General features: G+C 44.1%; 1 protein-coding gene across 1 annotated transcript in view; it reads left to right on the top strand.

Moving 5' to 3' along the window:
• The window catches only part of DTNB (dystrobrevin beta), a 346,393-nt gene that overhangs the window by 34,609 nt on the left and 292,245 nt on the right, over positions 1-19,539 (top strand). The window contains exon 3 of the mRNA XM_065400623.1: positions 2,419-2,499. Coding sequence (XP_065256695.1) covers positions 2,419-2,499 — 81 coding nt within the window. The remainder of the gene's footprint in view (positions 1-2,418; positions 2,500-19,539) is intronic.

Genomic DNA, 19,539 nt, shown 5'->3' with positions numbered 1-19,539 from the left:
AAAGATCCACTCAATGTGCAGCGGCAGTCAAAAAAGCGAACAGAATGTTGGAAATCATCAAGGGATAGATAATAAGACAGAAAATATCATATTGCCTCTATATAAATCCATGGTACGCTCACACCTTGAATACTGCATGCAGATGTGGTCGCCCCATCTCAAAAAAGATATATTGGAATTGGAAAAGGTTCAGAAAAGGGCAACAAAAATGATTAGGGGTATAGAACGGTTTCCGTATGAGGAGAGATTAATAAGACTGGGACTTTTCAGCTTGGAAAAGTGGCGACTAAGGGGGGCTATGATAGAGGTCTATAAAATAATGAGTGGTATAGAGAAAGTAAATAAGGAAGTGTTATTTACTCCTTCTCATAATACAAGAACAAGGGGCCACCAAATGACATTAATAGGCAGCAGGTTTAAAACAAACATAAGAAAGTATTTTTTCACGCAACGTACTGTCAACCTCTGGAACTCCTTTCCAGCGGGTGTTGTGAAGGCCAGTACTATAACGGGGTTCAAAAGGGAGCTAGATAGATTCATGGAGGATAGGTCCATCAATGGCTATTAGCCAGGATGGGCAGGAATGGTGTCCCTAGTCTCCGTTTGCCAGAAGCTGGGATTGGGTGACAGGGCATGGATCACTTGATGATAACCTGTCTGTTCATTCCCTTTGGGGCACCTGCCATTGGCCACTGTCACAGGACAGGATACTGGGCTTGATGGACCTTTGTATTGACCCAGTATGGCCCTTCTTATGTTCTAATGCCCATTATACCAGGTTTCAAGCTACTTTCCCAGTAAAGTGCCCATCCTGGATGTTTACAAAGCTGCTTACATGGTCATCAGTACATACCTTTTCAAGACACTGCACTGTTACTCAGGCATCCCAGGTTGGTTGTGGACTTTGGTGAATCAGTTTTACAGTCCTTGTTCCAGTAGACTCCACCACCTGAAATAAGAACTGCTAGTATATATGCACAATCATTTGAAGGAGAAAAAAAGTGTTATCCGTACAGTAACTGTTCTTCAGAATGTGTTGTGCACATATATATTCCACACCCTCCCTCGTACCCCACTGCTTGAGTTGTTACCAAGTTTGTGGTATGAAGGAGCTGAGGTAATCCCACCCTTTAAGCCCTCCATTACAGACATGACAGGCAGGGCATGTGCACTGCTCCAACACTACTGTTACTAAAAATTTCTGGCACAACCAGAATTTTCCTAAGGAGGGGTCCCAGAGTTCTCTCTCTGTTGCTCTGCTCCTAGTGCTGCACACTCTGATCCCTTCCCAACCCCCGCTATTCCCACACCCAGCCTTGAGCTCTCTGACAGCTGTCCCCTATGCCCAGTCCTGAGCTATCTGATGCTGCCTTTGCACCCAGCCCTACACTCTCCTCCTGCACATCCAGCCCTGTACACTTTTCCCCAACATTGCCCCACACCCAGCTCCGAGCTCGCCTTCTGCACCCATCCCTGCAATCTCCCTATCTCACAGCCAGTCCTGGGCTCTTATCCAGAGAGGTGGTCAGGATGGAGAGCACCATACCCACCAGGGGCCAGGCAGTTCTGGGACACCCATACCGCATCCTCCTCTCTCCACTTCCCCAGTAGGTGCCAAAAGCCCAGATCCAATTCTCCCACCCTCCTCGGGACTGGGGGTTGGGGTGCCCATGGGAGTCAGAAGGACTGCAAATGCGGGGGTGGGCGATAAGGCGCACAGGGTTGCAATGCCACTTAGAGTTGGCCTGGCCATCTCTCCATTATGCCAGTGGGGAAGGGGCTCTGCTGTTATGACACTAACTCTGGTCAGGGGCCAATGTGTGGGGGGAGACTGGGTCCCCTGTCCTTCTCATCATTGCTCCACCGCTGACTCAAGTGTACTGGGTGCACGTACACCAACAGTGGAATGTATCTATGGACAATCCATCTGGGAGAACAGTTACTATACAGGTACCAAGTAACCATTTTTTCCAATTGTTTTGTCTCTGAAGCTGGCATAAACTAATCAATTTAAAATATATATATCTATTGCCTCACATTGTAAAGTCAAATGACTTTAATCTCAAAACTCTTTCAAAAGTGGCATGAACAAATAAGTGTTTGTGGCAGTAGAAAGTCTCTACTATTAGTCACTTGGGCTTATTTTCATAATACATGTATGAATTTGCCAGCTGCAAATAATATAGCTATCCCAAACTTGCATCAGTTTATAATGTGCTTTTTCTAACATTTCTTAAGTGTCGCACATACTAAATTTCTATACCTTGAGGAGTTCACAGTTGAAAAATGACAAAGGTTTAGATTTGATTAACTAGCGCCAGGCAATAATGTACTTGAGGGAAATATTTTACCACATGAACTGAATGTTAAAGAAAAAAGGTTGAAAAGTAAATAGGGTTTTTTCATTTTGATTTATAGGGGCTCAGAATTTTGATGTCATCAGACTTTCAACATATCGGACTGCCTGCAAACTGAGATTTGTGCAGAAAAGATGTAATCGTAAGTCATAACACTGTACACTTCCATAAGCAGCTTGATTACTACATATGTATTTGATTTGGGAATATACTATACATGCAAGTTTAAAGAGTAAAGATTATATCTTGGCAATTGCGGAAACTATAGTTTAAAACAGATTTTACTTTATTTTAGAAATTAAAAACAGCGATGGAATCATTAATAAAAGATAAGTGAAATTTTAAAAATTAAGGCATGTGCAGTATTTATCTGCACTTCTTGAAATCTTAGGTAAAATATTAGCTGATTATATAATTCACTTACAAATATTTACCATACAGTATGATCTAAGAAGTTAAGTTTTGTAGTATTTTAGTCAGTGTTTTCTCATACAGTTCATTGATCTTATAGTTCATTAAATAAAGATTAATCCACAGAGTAATGTATGATAATAGTCTTAACCTAGTTTGAAGAATTAATGTAATTTGCATTATATTTGTAATCTATTGTGTTGATCGCTATGGAGCACAAAGCAGAGTAGATTTATGGACTTAAGAACAAATCCTTCCTTCCCTTGGATGACTCTGGATAAAGTGGAACTGGTGTAATTCAGTTGTGGGGAAAGACAGAGCATGACTTCGGGGACCTGTGCAGAAGGTGTGCAATATTGTGTGCTGCAGTTGAATCGGGGGATGGTGCACCTGCCATAAAGGGCTACTGCAGCAACAGCCAAAGGGATTGTCTGTGTGGTTTGGGAGAGGATTCTTTTCTCTCTTCTCATTCCTTTGGAGAACCCCTTAATCAGGCTGTGCACTGAGGACAACAGTTGCCCCTTAATTCATAGAGGTGAGTGAAAAATACTTCCCCTGGATCAGCCCAAGATACTGTTTATTGAATTTTTTGCAAAGCTCTTTAGTTTTAGCTGTTACTTGTATAGTTTTTATAACCTATCTTGTTAAAAAGCTTGTGTTTTCAGCTCTCTCCCATAGTTAGTAGAGGATAGGTGTGCTGAAGTGGTGGCTTAAACCTTCCAATATAGTCTCTTTTGCTATGGTTCCATTCGTGATGGCCCAAGGATAAAGTTCTGAAAGTTTCCAGATCAGGGTTTCTATTATGGTAGCTAAAAATTTCTAAAAAGAAAGAAGTGAAACTGGGTCTCAGCTTCCTCTTAGTAAATAATGATAAAGCAAAATTTGTAATTAACTAGGAGGCAAGTCAGTGTTGAATATAAAGCTTGTTCTTATAGAGATACTGTTTTCAGATTTGCTTTTACACCATTTTAGAAGCATGATGTATGTTTCATTCTTGCAAGGAGAAGGAAAGGCTGAAAATCCTCTAGTTCTGCCTAATTTATTTTGGGGTTGCAAACAAAAAATATTGACAGAAAAATACCCATTTACAAGCATACATTCTGAAAAATGTAAACCAGTATTTGTTTGTCCAACCAAAATATAGCATGACTTATCTTGGGAAGCAGACAATGGATGATAGGGAAAAAAAGGAAAGGTGAACAGTGATGTGGGGTTACATCAGGGGTCGACAGCCTTTCAGAAGCGGTGTGCCGAGTCTTCATTTATTCACTCTAATTTAAGGTTTCGCGTGCCAGTAATACATTTTAACGTTTTTAGAAGGTCTCTTTCTGTAAGTCTATAATAAATAACTAAACTATTGTTGTATGTAAAGTAAATAAGGTTTTTAAAATGTTTAAGAAGCTTAATTTAAAATTAAATTAAAATGCAGAACCCCCCAGACTGGTGGCCAGGACCTGGGCAGTGTGAGTGCCACTGAAAATCAGCTTGTGTGCCGCCTTCGGCACGCGTGCCATAGGTTGCCTACCCCTGGGTTACATCATTGATAGGGTCAAAAGAACCAAAAGCATGGATTGACAGCCTTACATAACAATATACAATAAAGTGTATTTAACTTGGCCTGATCGGTGACTCAACACAGAAATCAGACTGTACTGTATTGTCATGTGGAAGATGCAAATTCAAGACTCATTTTGAGCTTTTCACAATGTGGTCGGAGGATCTAAGAACATCAAAATCTGCAACACCATCTTGTTTGAAGAATTTCTCATGTGACTTATTTAAGGTTGAGCTAAAAAGGGAAATATTTATTAAGCAATAAATGACATATTTGAAGTGTAAAGAAGGCCTGAAACTTCTTTTTGGAAGTCTTATTTTTGTTTTTTACATTAGAAATTCAGGTTTTGTCTACCTTGGAATGCTGACAAATTGAAAAACTGTTAGGATTATGACAGTGCAAGTACCAAGGAAGTAAAAATCTTGTGAAACTAGGACCTGGTCTAAACAGAAAGTTGCACCAGTATAACTAAAGATATGATATTGCACCAATTTAGGTAAGGCAATGCAATTTCATCTGTGGATATTGCTTTAAATTGATGTACGACTTGCCTAAACACAATATACACTCAACTATATTAGTCTGGTCAAAACATTATAACCCTCCTATTGTGGAAACCATTACATCAGTATAAAGGTGCTCTATACTGGTATAAAAGTTGTAAAATTCCTGTACAATAGGGGTTATACCAGTACAATTATTGTGATTACTAAATACAGCACTCCCTAATTGAAATAGTTATACTGGTACAAAATCTGTGTAGACTAGACTGTAGTGTCCACACACATACACAGTTACACCAATTTAACTAGGGCTATGTCTACGCGGCGCTGCAGCGCAGACTTCGGTGCGTTCTTCAGTTCACATCCCCGTAGTGTTGTGCTCTAACTGTCCCACATGGATGTTGCTGGCGCTAACTAAAAGGTGTCTAGTTTGCTTTAACATAGTCCTCTTTCAAACAAGACTATGCTAACACAAGCTAGGTACCTTTTTGTTCGCAACAGCAGCAATTGTGTGGGACAGTTAGAGTGCAACACTTTGTGCAACACTTTGTTGCACTCTCCATTTCACATCCCCGAAGTCTGCACTGTGGTGCAAAGTAGACAAGGCTTAAATTGGTGCAACATCACAACTTAAGTTAAACTGGTGTAACTTGTGTGTGTAGAGAAGGCCTAAGAAGGGAGTGTTTTATTCACAATTTAAAATGCAGGTATTGGGTTCATTAAAACCTACTTAACTGAGGGTATGTCTACAGTAGCGACTGTCCATGTGTCTTGTCCCATAATCCCCCAATGTCCTTGTTTAAAACCCAAAAGCATGGATCTGAAGGTGAGTGGAGGGTGAGTAAGCTAGTGTGCCTGAGGTGTGTGGGTAAGTACGTGTCTCAGGCTCGGACATGACCCCATATCCATACCAATTTGCAATGTGGAATAAGGAGCTTGTACCAGGTCTCGAGTGTCAGTAGTCATCCACCCCCAGTCCCACAATGCACTGAATACTTTTCTTCCTGAGTCCTACTCAAACTATAAAGGACCCTGTCCTCCCGTTTTCACCAATAATAGCGAGCTGTGGTGACCATATCAGAACAGGTGTCTGCCATACTCTTTTGATCAATATAGGTAAATGTGGATCCTACTTTGAGAGCAGCTGCCTGGTCCTCCAACTACACTTGGGTGCAGATTAATGTGTGATTGGAGTAGAATGTCCTCCACAACTTTGCCCAAAGCAGAAGGAACATGTATTTCAGGAAATTTCACAGAAGCTGGATCAGGTGGACATTGAGCTGACTCCGGCCCATTCCAGGAAGGCATCAAGCAATTGAGGCTTCTGTACAGGAGGGCAAAAGGCTAGAACAGTTATAAGAACATAGGAAAGGCCATAGTGGTCAGACCAATGGTCCATTTAGCCTGGTATTCTATCTTCCAATAGTGGCCACTGCCAGATGCTTCAGAGAATGAACAGAAGAGGGCAATTTATCGAATGATCCATTCACTGTCGTCCAGTCTCAGCTTCTGTCAGTTAGAGGTTTAGGGATATCTGGAGTATGGGATTGCGTCCCTGGCCATCTTGACTAATAGCCATCAATGGGCCTATCTTCCATGAACTTATCTAATTCTTTTTTGAACCCAGTTATACTTTTGACCTTCACAGCATCCCTTGGCAACGAGTTCCACAGCTTGACTGCACTGTGTGAAGAAGTACTTCCTTACATTTGTTTAAAACCTGCTGCCTATTAATTTCATTTGGTGACCCCTGGTTTCTGTGTTATGTGAAGGAGTTAAAGAAGACTTCCCTATTCACTTTCTCCACACCATTCATGATTTTAGAGACCTCTCTTATATCTTCCCCCTTAGTCGCCTTTTCTAAGGTGAACAGTCCCAGTCTTTTTAATCTCTCCTCATATGGAAGCTGTTTCATACCACTAATCATCTTTGTTGTCCTTTTTTTGTATTTTTTCCATTTCTAATATATCTTTTTTTTGAGATGGGGTGACCAGAACTGCATGCAGTATTCAAGGTGTAGGTGTACCATGGGTTTATATAGTGGCATTATGATATTTTCTGTCTTATTGTCTAGTCCTTTCCTAATGGTTCCTAACATTCTATTAGCTTTTTTGACTGCTGCTGTACACTGAGCAGATGTTTTCAGATAACTATCCATGATGACCCCAAGATCTTTCTTGATTAGTAACAGCTAATTTAGACCCCATCACTTTGTATTTATAGCTGGGATTATTTTTTTTCCAATGTGTCTTATTTTGCACTTGTCAACATCAAATTTTATCTTCCTTTTTGTCACCCAGTTTTGTGAGATCCCTTTGTAACTCTTTGCAGCCTGTGTTGGCCTTAACTATCTTGAGTAATTTTATATTATCTGCAAACTTCTGCCACCTCACTTTTACCCCTTTTTTCAGTCCTGTATTGAACAGCATACGTCCCAAACCAGATCTGTGGGGACCCTGCTATTTACCTCTCTCTATTCTGAAAACTGACCATTTACTCCTATTCTTTGTTTCCTGTCTTTTAACCAGTTACTGATCCATGAGAGGACCTTCCCTCTTATCCCATGACCGCTTACATTTTTTAAGAGCCTTTGGTGGGGGACCTTGTCAAAAGCTTTCTGAAAGTGCAAGTACACTAGATCACCTTTGTCCACCCCCTCAAAGAATTCTAATAGATTGGTGAGGCATGATTTCCTTGTACAAAAGCCATGTTAGCTCTTCACCAATGTCATGTTTGTTTGTGTCTGATAATTCTGTTCTTTACTATAATCTCAACCAGTTTGCCTGGAACAGAAGTTACGTTTACTGGCCTGTAATTGCCACGATCGCCTCTGCACCTTTTTAAAAAAAATCTGCATTATATTAGCTGTCCTCCAGTCATCTGGTACAGAGGCTGATTAAGTGATAGATTACATACCAAAATTAATAGTTCTGCAATTTCAGATCTGAGTTCCTTCAGAACTCTTGGGTGAATACCGTCTGGTCCTGGTGACTCATTATTGTTTAATTTTTCAATTTGTTCCAAATGTCCTCTGTCGACAGCTCAATCTGGGACAGTTCCTCAGATTTGTCACCGAAAAAGACTGGCTTGGGTGTGCAGTTCTTTCCCATATCCTCTGCAGTGAAGACAGGTGCAAAGCATTAATGTAGCTTCTCCGCAACAGTACTGTCTTCCTTCAGTGCTCCGTTAGTACTTCCATGGTCCAGTGGCCCTACTGGCTGTTTGGCAGGCTTCCTGCTTCTGATATGCTTAAATAAACTGTGCTGTTTGTGTCCTTAGCTAGTTGTTCTTCAAATTCTTGTTTGGCCTTCCTAATTATGCTTTCACACTTGACTTGTCAGAGTTTATCCTCCTTTCTATTTTCCTCACTAGGATTTGACTTTCAATTTGTAAGGGATGACTTTTTGCTTCTAAATGCCTCTTTTACTTTAGTGTTTAGCTATAGTGGCATTTTTTGGTCCTCTTGCAGTTTTTTTGATTGGGTATACATTTAGTGTGATCTCTATTACGGAGTTTTTAAATAGTCTCTATGCAGTTTGCAAGCATTTCACCCTTCTGACTGTTCTTTTTTAATATCCATTTAACTGGATTCCACATTTCTGTGTAGTTTCACTTTGTGAAGTTAAATGGTACTATGGTGAGTTTCTTTGGCATTTCCCCCCTGCAAGGATGTTAAATTTAATTACATTATGGTCACTATTATTGAGTGATTCAGCTATATTCACTTCTTGGACCAGATTGTGTGCTCCACTTAGGACTAAATCAAAACTGGCCTCGCCCCTTGTGTGTTCTAGGACAAGCTGTCCCCAAAAGCAGTCATTTAATGTGTCTAGAAATTTTATGTCTGCATCCCTTCTTGAGGTGACATGTTCCCAGTCAGTATGGGGATAGTTGAAATCCCCCATTATTATGATTAGGTTTTCTGTTTTTGTTGTAGCCTCTTTAATCTCTCTGAGTATTTCACAGTCACTATCACCATCCTGATTAGGGGTCAATAGTATATCCCTACTGCTAAACTCTTATTGTTCAAACATGGTATATCTATATAGAGATGCCATGCAACAGTTTGATTCATGTAAGATTTTTACTTTATTTGACTCTGCTTTCTTTCACATGTAGTGCTACTTCCCCACCAGTATGACCTACTGTGTCATTCCAATATATTTTGTACCCTGGTATTACCACATCCCATTGATTATCTTCATTCCACCACGTTTCTATGATGCCTATTATATCAATATCCTCATTTAATGCCAGGCACTTTAGTTCACCCATCTTAATATTTAGACTTCAAGCACTGGTATAAAAGCATTTGTACACTTTGTCAGTATGTCATTGTCCAATGGGATGCTGATGAGGACCAGGATGAGGGGGCAGCAGGGACTACGGAGGATGTCCCAGAAGACCCAAAGGATGAGGCGCATGTGTCTTTTGCACCTTTACCTAGATGAGCTGGTTGAGGAATCCCCTCTTCGCCTCCCCCACCCCCCGACAAACTTGAGGAGGACCCCGAGCTGTGGCAAGAAGCAGAACCTGAGGCTGGTAAGTTACAGTGGACCCCCATCTTCCCTGTCAATATCTGCTCTTGTTCTGGTGTTACATTGCTAATTTTAAGCCCAATCCTTGCTCTGCTCAACCCAGAAATATCCCCGAGCAAGACACTGCTATAAATCAATTATTTGTATTGATTTCTGATGAGTCACTTGGGGGTTAGGAGTCACTATTATGCATTTGGCTGAAGCTGTGTCTTAAAAACAGATTATTAGAGAAAAATCACTGTGCCCTGTGTGTGTACTTTTCTTGGCGAGCAGTCAGGCAGCAATGATCCTGGGACTGTGTGAACCGGGGAAAGGGAGCAGGTAGATTTACCAAGTTCCTGGTTGAGTATAGGACAATTGTAAAAATTGTAGAAAACTTAGTTTGTCTAAAGCTAATAACAGTTGTCTTTCATCCCTTGGAAGATTACGTTGTTTCTGTACTTTTATCACCCAACCCCAAGCTTACTGTCCTCTTACAAAACTGAGCCATGTGGAATGGGGAGAAGGTTTTGAGATGGAGGGGTGGCCTGTGTAAGGGGAAGGGAATACTTTGAGGAAAAGTTAGTCCTTTCTCCCTTGGAAGATTGCAAAAATTTTCCTGTCCCAATCCCTGGTGTCTTGCCTCGCCCCACACTGAGCCATGCTGCGCAAGCTGGGGGAAATGGAGGTGGGAGAAGGATCCAGACTGGCAGTTGGATAAACACATTGTGGGGTCCCTTTGCAGTGGAGAAGTGAGGGGCTTGTGGCACTGATCTGAAACTTCAGAGAAGGAAATACAGTTGCAGTATCTTTCTTTCCCTCCATTTCACCATTGCTAGATAGGCACAGGGGCAGAATTTTCTGGTGATGCCGGGGGTTGTGGATGGTGCTATATGTTGTTTACATCTCCCTTTACATGGAAACTCCATATGTTAGCTGAGAATATAGTCAATTTCCAGTTGAATTGCCTCTTAGTCCTGTAAGTATATTTCACCAAATTTCTGGCATAGCAGAAACACTAGCTAGGTCTTGAGGATCAGTAGCAGTGTTGCAAATCTGCTTTGGTCCACCTTCAGAGCTACCCATCCATTCAGCAATATGTAGAGGGTTGACCATTAGCAGAAAAGTCTTTTGCATAGATTGCCGGATCTTCTCCACAGGACTGCAAAGCCATCTCTTTTCTATTCTGGTACCTTGAAAACTGTTACATTCTCCAAATGGTCGCCAGCCTTTAAAGAATAATTTGCATACTGGTAACATAGCCCCTGAAAGGAAATGTCCCTTCCCCCTGCTTTGAGACACTATGAAAACTTTAATTTTTTTAAAACATTATTACATTTTTCTTACCATTCATAGCCTCTGCTCCTTCCTCCTGGTATGCAAAAGTTGTCTGAGAACCAAGGATAGTATAATAGTTGCATTCATGGAATGATGAAAAGTATCATAAGTTGTGGCTTTCTACAGCAAAGTTATTTATGTGATAGGAATTTCTCAGCTTCTTCCAAAGGAAAAAAAAATGCTACCCTTGTCTTTGAATTGGCAGGACCTTCGTTTCCTGAGAGGGAATCCATTCTGTCAGGAGAGCAGGCGCAGCACCTCAGAGACAGGAGGGGCAGATGGAGAAGGACCCTCAAAGAGCTACTCGGAGAGATGGACAGGAGGAACAAGGAGCAGTCTGAGTTCCTTGGGACATGAGAGGATTGGTCTCCCCAGTAGGAAGACACACTGGTGAACTGGTTCATGAGCAGGAGGCAAGCCATAGGAAAAGGGAGCATTCCCTATTGGAGAGGCTCATAGAACTGGTGGTTGACTGAGTTCGGGGTCTGCTTGCTGCCTTTGCCTCTGCACAACCGCTGCCACCTCCTTCTCCAGCTGCCGCCCGGGGTACAGCTGAGCCAGAGGACCTAACCCCCAAGTGACCAGAAGGAGACAATGGACCCTGCAAGATTCCTGGGACAAATGCTCTCCACTGTTACCCAAAACCCTTTTGCTGGGGGACACCCCTGAGCATCCAAGAGGGGAAAGATGAGCTTGCAGGAGTCCCTGAATCCCACCAAGTGTTATCGTTACCTTGACTTGTGTCCTAAGTATAATGAACATAAGATATTTTTAGGTTCTTGATTGGGCCTCACAATTCACAGCACATGAATTGCAATGGTGTAACTATCTGGTGCTATTATACTACAAACACTTTTCTGTCTGCATCCCCCTCTTCCTCTGTTCAGAAATATCTGAAGGCCCAAGGATATATGTACATGATGGGGAAGTGCAGTTAGTGCTCTGTACATAGAGAAATTATTAGTTCTCGGTGCAGCAGAACACACAACCTAAGTGTTCTGGGGCTCGAGGTTTGGTGCAAGTTCCTAACACGGCTCTATAAAGGTCTGTTTTATCATTCAAAAGTTCCTTGTTCTAAAGCCACTGCTGGTCATCCCAGGTTTCCAAAATGATTTGATCCTCCAACACTTATTTGTTCTCCTGCACCAGAAGTGATGGTCCACTCCAGGATATACTGTGACTATACTGACAGGTTTCAGAGTAGCAGCCGTGTTAGTCTGTATCCGCAAAAATAACAGGAGTACTTGTGGCACCTTAGAGACTAACAAATTTATTAGAGCATAAGCTTTCGTGGGCTACAACCCACTTCTTCGGATGCATATAGAGTGAACCATATATTGAGGAGATATATATACACACACATACAGAGAGCATGAACAGGTGGGAGTTGTCTTACCAACTCTGAGAGGCCAATTAAGTAAGAGGAAAAAAACTTTTGAAGTGATAATCAAGATGGCTCAGTACAGACAGTGGGAGAACACTTTAACCTGTCTGGCCATTCTTTGACAGACCTGCGGGTGGCTATCTTAGGCCTGGTCTACACTACGACTTTAATTCGGATTTAGCTGCCTTAATTCGAATTAACGCTTGACCCGTCCACACAACGAAGCCATTTAATTCGAATTAAAGGGCCCTTTAATTCGATTTCTGTACTCCACCCCGACGAGCGGAGTAGCGCCAAAATCGAATTTGTCAATTCGAATTAGCGTTAGTGTGGCCGCAATTCGATGTTATTGGCCTCCAGGAGCTATCCCACAGTGCACCATTGTGACCGCTCTGGCCAGCAATCTGAACTCGCATGCACTGGCCAGGTGGACAGGAAAAGCCCCGGGAACATTTGAATTTCATTTCCTGTTTGCACAGCGTGGAGAGCACAGGTGACCACAGAGAGCTCATCAGCACAGGTAACCATGCAGGCTGATAATCGAAAAAGAGCACCAGCATGGACCGTACAGGAGGTACTGGATTTGATCTCTATATGGGGAGAGGATTCAGTGCTAGCTGAACTGCGTTCGAAAAGACGAAATGCCAAAACTTATGAAAAAATTTCCAAGGGCATGATGGAGAGAGGCCACAATAGGGACACAGATCAGTGCCGCGTGAAAGTCAAGGAGCTCAGACAAGCCTATCAAAAAGCAAAGGAGGCAAACGGTCGCTCCGGGTCAGAGCCGCGGACATGCCGCTTCTACGCTGAGCTAAATGCATTTCTAGGGGGGGCCGCCACCACTACCCCACCTCTGACTGTGGATTCCGAGCTGGGGATAATCTCATCAGGTACACCTGATGATTCCGCGGAAGGGGAAGAGGAGGAGGAGGAGGACGAGCTGGCAGAGAGCACCCAGCTCTCCGTTCTCCCCAACAGCCAGGAACTGTTTCTCACCCTGACTGAAGTACCCTCCCAAGCCTCCCAAGCCAGCACCCAAGACCATGACCCCATGGAAGGGACCTCAGGTGAGTTTACCTTTTAAAATATAAAACATGGTTTAAAAGCAAGCATTTTTAATGATTAATTTGCCCTGAGCACTTGGGATGCATTCGCAGCCAGTACAGCTACTGGAAAAGTCTGTTAACATGTCTGGGGATGGAGCGGAAATCCTCCAGGGACATCTCCATGAAGCTCTCCTGGAGGTACTCCAAAAGCCTTGCCACAAGGTTTCTGGGCAGTGCAGCCTTATTCCGTCCTCCATGGTAGGACACTTGACCACGCCATGCTAGTATCAAGTAATCTGGTATCATTGCCTGACAGAGCCTGGCAGCGTATGGTCCCGGTGTTTGCTGGCATTCAAGCAACATCCGTTCTTTATCTTGCTGTGTAATCCTCAGGAGAGTGATATCGCTTAGGGTAACCTGGTTGAAATAAGGGAATTTAATTAAGGGGACTGAGGTGGCCGTTCCTACTGGGCTGTTTGCCTGTGGCTGAAAAGAAATCCTTCCCTGCATTTAGCCAAGTGCAAGGGGGGGGGGGAGGATTGGCCCAGAGCTTTTCGCGTTTTGCTAGCAGGGATCTTCCCTGATACCAGCCAGGCGGTGGGGGGAGGGAGAAAGCACTCATCCCAGAGAATTCATGGCGGGTGGGGGGGGTGTGTGTTAGTTTGGTTCCTGCAGGGATCTTCCCTGATACCAGCCACGCGGTGGGGGGAGGGAGAAAGCACTCATCCCAGAGAATTCATGGCGGGTGGGGGGGGGGGGGGTGTTAGTTTGGTTCCTGCAGGGATCTTCCCTGATACCAGCCACGCGGTGGGGGGAGGGAGAAAGCACTCATCCCAGAGAATTCATGGCGGGTGGGGGGGGGTGGTGTTAGTTTGGTTCCTGCAGGGATCTTCCCTGATACCAGCCACGCGGTGGGGGGAGGGAGAAAGCACTCATCCCAGAGAATTCATGGCGGGTGGGGGGGGGGGTTGTTAGTTTGGTTCCTGCAGGGATCTTCCCTGATACCAGCCACGCGGTGGGGGGAGGGAGAAAGCACTCATCCCAGAGAATTCATGGCGGGTGGGGGGGGGGGTGTTAGTTTGGTTCCTGCAGGGATCTTCCCTGATACCAGCCACGCGGTGGGGGGAGGGAGAAAGCACTCATCCCAGAGAATTGGATGGGGGGGGGGTGTTAACCTTCAGCAGCAGAAAACAAGCTAACAGGAAAACTGCAGCACAACGGGCTTTGCTTGGTATGTGGGAAAGCAGGGCGCAGAAGCCTAAAGACAGTGGCTTACCATGGCAGCATGCAAGGTGAATTCTGTTGCCCCGACCTGCGTCTGTGATCTCTAGCAGCAAAGCCACAGGCACTCAATATTAAGAGGCAAAATGCGACCTTGCACAGAAATCACATGTGCTATGTAATGTGAATAGTATACACCGTGAAAGAGTATAAGCATTGTTCTGAAAAATGTATCTTTTAAAAAAATTCTCTCCTTTTTTCACTCCCTCCAGCAGGTGCAAATGTTTCAAGCCTCCCTCCTCCTTCCCGAAGGCTATCCCAGATAAGGCGTCGTAAAAAAAAGACGAGAGAAGAGATGTTTTCCGAAATCATGCAATCCACCAGGAATGAAAGAGCTCATCTGAATGAGTGGAAGGAGACGGTTTGCAAGTATAGGAAAGAAGCCAGTGACCGTGAGGACAGGAGGGACCAACGTGAGGACATGAGGGACCAACGTGAGGACATGAGGGACCAACGTGAGGACATGAGGGACCAACGTGAGGAGAGGAGAGACGCTCGAGATGAGAGGTGGCGGCAGGAAGATCAGAGGAGTCGGGAAGCAACGCTGGGGCTGCTGCGTGAGCAAACAGACATGCTCCGGCGTCTGGTGGAGCTTCAGGAACGGCTGCTGGAGAACCGAGTGCCGCTACAGCCCCTGTATAACCCCCCTACCTCCTCACCATGTTCCATAGCCTCCACACCCAGACGTGTAAGAACACGGGGGGGGAGGCTCCGTACACCCTCCCATTCCACCCCAGTGGACAGCCCAAGCAAAAGGCTGCCATTTTTTTAACCTTTTTTTACTGGGCTTTTCCTTCCCGCAGATCCTCCTCCCAAACCCCACTCAGGTTCTGTGCCGCTACAGCCCCTGTATAACCCCCCTACCTCCTCACCATGTTCCATAGCCTCCACACCCAGATGTGTAAGAACACGGGGGGGGAGGCTCCGTACACCCTCCCATTCCACCCCAGTGGACAGCCCAAGCAAAAGGCTGCCATTTTCTTAACCTTTTTTTACTGGGCTTTTCCTTCCCGCTGATCCTCCTCCCAAACCCCACTCAGGTTCTCTCCCTCTTTTTATAATCAATTAATAAAGAATAAATGATTTTTAAACAATGGTGACTTTATTTCCTTTGAAAGCAAGCTGGGGGAAGGGGGAGGGTGGGTTCCTTACAGAGAATGAGTCAATAAAGGGGGCGGGTTTTCAGGAAGGATAAACAAACATAAATTTCACACTGTAGCCTGGCCAGTCATGAAACTGGTTTTCAAAGCTTCCCTAATGCGCAGCGCTTCATCGTGTGCTCTTCTAATCGCCCTGGTGTCTGGCTGCGAGTAATCAGCAGCCAGGTGATTTGCCTCAGCCTCCCACCCTGCCATAAAGGTCTCCCCCTTGCTCTCACAGAGATTGTGAAGCACACAGCAAGCAGTAATAACAATGGGGATATTGGTTTGGCTGAGGTCTGAGCGAGTCAATAAGGATCGCCAGCGACCTTTTAAACGGCCAAATGCACATTCTACCACCATTCTGCACTTGCTCAGCCTGTAGTTGAACATCTCCTGACTCCTGTCCAGGCTGCCTGTGTATGGCTTCATGAGCCATGGCATTAAGGGGTAGGCTGGGTCCCCAAGAATAACAATTGGCATTTCAACATCCCCCACGGTTATTTTCTGGTCCGGAAAGTAAGTCCCTTGCTGCAGCCGTTTAAACAGATTGGTGTTCCTGAAGACGCGAGCGTCATGAACCCTTCCCGACCAGCCCACATGGATGTTGGTGAAACGTCCCTTGTGATCCACAAGTGCTTGCAGCACCATTGAGAAGTACCCCTTGCGGTTTATGTACTGGGTACCCTGGTGCTCCGGTGCCAAGATAGGAATATGGGTTCCATCTATTGCCCCACCACAGTTAGGGAATCCCATTGCAGCAAAGCCATCCACTATGACCTGCACATTTCCCAGAGTCACTACCTTTCGTAGCAGCACCTCCGTGATTGCTTTGGCTACTTGCATCACAGCAGCCCCCACAGTAGATTTGCCCACTCCAAATTGATTCCCGACTGACCGGTAGCTGTCTGGCGTTGCAAGCTTCCACAGGGCTATCGCCACTCGCTTCTCAACTGTGAGGGCTGCTCTCATCTTGGTATTCTGGCGCTTCAGGGCAGGGGAAAGCAAGTCACAAAGTTCCATGAAAGTGCCCTTACGCATGCGAAAGTTTCTCAGCCACTGGGAATCGTCCCACACCTGCAACACTATGCGGTCCCACCAGTCTGTGCTTGTTTCCCGGGCCCAGAATCGGCGTTCAAAGCCTATAACCTGGCCCATTAACATCATAATCTCCAAAGCACCGGGGCCCGCGGTCTCAGAGAATTCTGTGTCCGTGTCCATGTCCTCATCACGCTGGTCGCTGCGCTGCAATCGCCGCCTCCTCCTCCTCCTCGCCTCTTTTTTCTGGTCCTGTGTAAGCATAAACTCCACGAGAAAGCGCGAGGTGTTTACAATGTTCAAGACTGCGTTCTGGAGCACAACGGGATCCATGCTTGATGCAGAATGGAGTCTGCAGAGTTCACTCAGGAAAAAAGGCGCGAAATGGTTGTCTGCCGTTGCTTTCAGGGAGGGAGGGGGAGGCTGTACCCAGAACTACCTGCGACAATGTTTTTTGCCCCATCATGCACTGGGGTCTCAACCCAGAATTCCAAGGGGGGTGGAGACTGCGGGAACTATGGGATAGCTATGTAAAAGCTACCCACAATGCAACGCTCTGGAAATCGATGCTACTATGGTAGCTTGGACGCAAACCACCGAATTAATGGTGCCTAGTGTGGCCGAATACATTCGAATTTATAAAATCGGTTTCCTAAATTCGAATTATATAAATTCGAATTAATCCTGTAGTGTAGACATACCCTTAAAACAGAAAAACTTCAAAAACAGACTCCAAGGAGAGACTGCTGAGCTGGAATTGATATGCAAACTAGACACAATCAACTCAGGGCTAAATAGGGATTGGGAATGGCTGAGCCATTACAAACATTGAATCTATCTCCCCTTGTAAGTATTTTCACACTTGCTTCTTATCAAACTGTCTGTACTGAGCCATCTTGATTATCACTTCAAAAGTTTTTTTCCTCTTACTTAATTGGCCTCTCAGAGTTGGTAAGACAACTCCCACCTGTTCATGCTCTCTGTATGTGTGTGTATATATATCTCCTCAATATATGGTTCACTCTATATGCATCCGAAGAAGTGGGTTGTAGCCCACGAAAGCTTATGCTCTAATAAATTTGTTAGTCTCTAAGGTGCCACAAGTACTCCTGTTATTTTTGTGACTATACTGGCATTCACCATATCTATACCATATGAGCTAAATTACTTGTCATTTAGCAGCAAGGTCAGCAGTCTTTGATACGTCAAATTTCTGCCCAAATTCCACTTATTATCTTGCTAAACACCTACTCCACTGCATAACTGCTTATCCCGCAATAAGGAGCAGGAGCAGACCCACATCATCATACCATTGCTCTGTCTTCCATCCACTTCGGCAGGGAATAACAGTGAGGGGAGACGTAATGAGGATCTGCAATTGCCAGATTTCTGAAGGTGGGGGACAGTACCTGGAACACAGAGCAAAGCGGTTTCTAGAGTGTCTCCCCGTCTGCCCTGTGCCCTGGGATACTGCCCCTGTAATGGTAACACTAATGTTGTGTAACAGTGGCAGTGTGGATGTGGGTAAACGCATGTACCTAGCATTATATTTGTGTCCAGTACAGCATATGTGGACACTTGGCATAAGTATGGAGAGCATGCCTGAGTATGTACATATCTAGTGACTGAATATGTGTGCCAATGTAGACATAACTGAAAACGCTTACGAGAAAAATGCTTTGAGGATTTATTTTTCATTTCTCCTTCAAGAGCTTAGAAAATTTTATATATAATGATTTATATTAATCATTCTAGAAGTCATACAACAAAAAAAGAAGACATGACACTGTTTCCTAAGGGAAAAACAGTCAAAGAACAACCTAATACTGAAAACAGTTTTTACTTCTCTTGGAAATTATTTTCCTATTAGTTTTATTAACATTTTATCACAACTTAGTTTCCGTACATGCACTCCTTTATTAGTTCAAAGGCCGCTCGGTGTTGATTACACCCAATGTACAAACATTAAGTCCACATACATCCCTGTATTTCAAAATGGCAGCTGCACCCGGCAGTCAGCTTTTGTTTCATGCTAAAGCCCTGACCATAGACTGTTTAGTAGCCCAGGCCACAAAGGGCATGTACTATCTACCTGTTTTCCTTTCCCCTCCCTGCATCTATCCTGCTCAGAATGGCAGCATGGCGCAGCCACAACCTCTACCCCACCTGCCCTCTACTCTGTTCCAACAGCATATTCAAATAAAGAAAAATTCAGGTATGTGAAATTCAGTAGTTTGAGACGAAGTTACAGAGAAAAAAATGGTTAGTATTCTCAGTTTACATAAGGTAGACATGGGTATTGCATGCCCATAAAGGTACTAAGACTACAGCTCCCTGCTGATATTGAGAGAGATATATATGCCCTGTAACACACATTTGTACAGGAAAATAAGTTTACCTTAGGAATGGTATATCCGTACAACCCTGAATGGCTTTTTACAGGGTTTGAGAAAGACAAACAGTTAAGGTTTCAAACAATCAGTACAAAACCTGGTGTATTTTTCTCTGCATGTTGGCTACTACTTATCACCCTATTAATCTCTATGTGCTTACACATTGATTATTTAATAATTTCTTCTAGTATCTTTCCAGGTATTGAAGTTAGGCTGACTGGTCTATAATTCCCTGGATCCTCCTTGTTCCCCTTTTTAAAGTTAGGTACTATGTTTTCCCTTCTGCAGTCCTCTGGGACCTTACCCATCCTTCATGAGTTCTCAAAGATAATTGCTAATGGTTCTGAGCTTGCTTCAGCAGCTCTTTAAGTACCTTAGGGTGAATTTCATCAGGCTCTGCTGACTTGAATACATCTAACTTATGTAAATATTCTTTGACCTGTCTTTTCCCCATATCTACAGGGGAGGTAAAGCAGAATCTAAGACTGAGAAATTGCTTGTTGTTGTTTTTTTCTCTGGAGATTATGGGGGATAGTTGCACAGTCTTTGTCCCTGCTATGGCTCGCTGTTCCCTTCC

The sequence above is a fragment of the Emys orbicularis genome, chromosome 3, assembly GCF_028017835.1.
Source record: "Emys orbicularis isolate rEmyOrb1 chromosome 3, rEmyOrb1.hap1, whole genome shotgun sequence".
Taxonomy (NCBI): domain Eukaryota; kingdom Metazoa; phylum Chordata; order Testudines; family Emydidae; genus Emys; species Emys orbicularis.
Note: the sequence above shows the minus strand (reverse complement) of the source record. Positions and strands in the feature narration are given on the sequence as shown.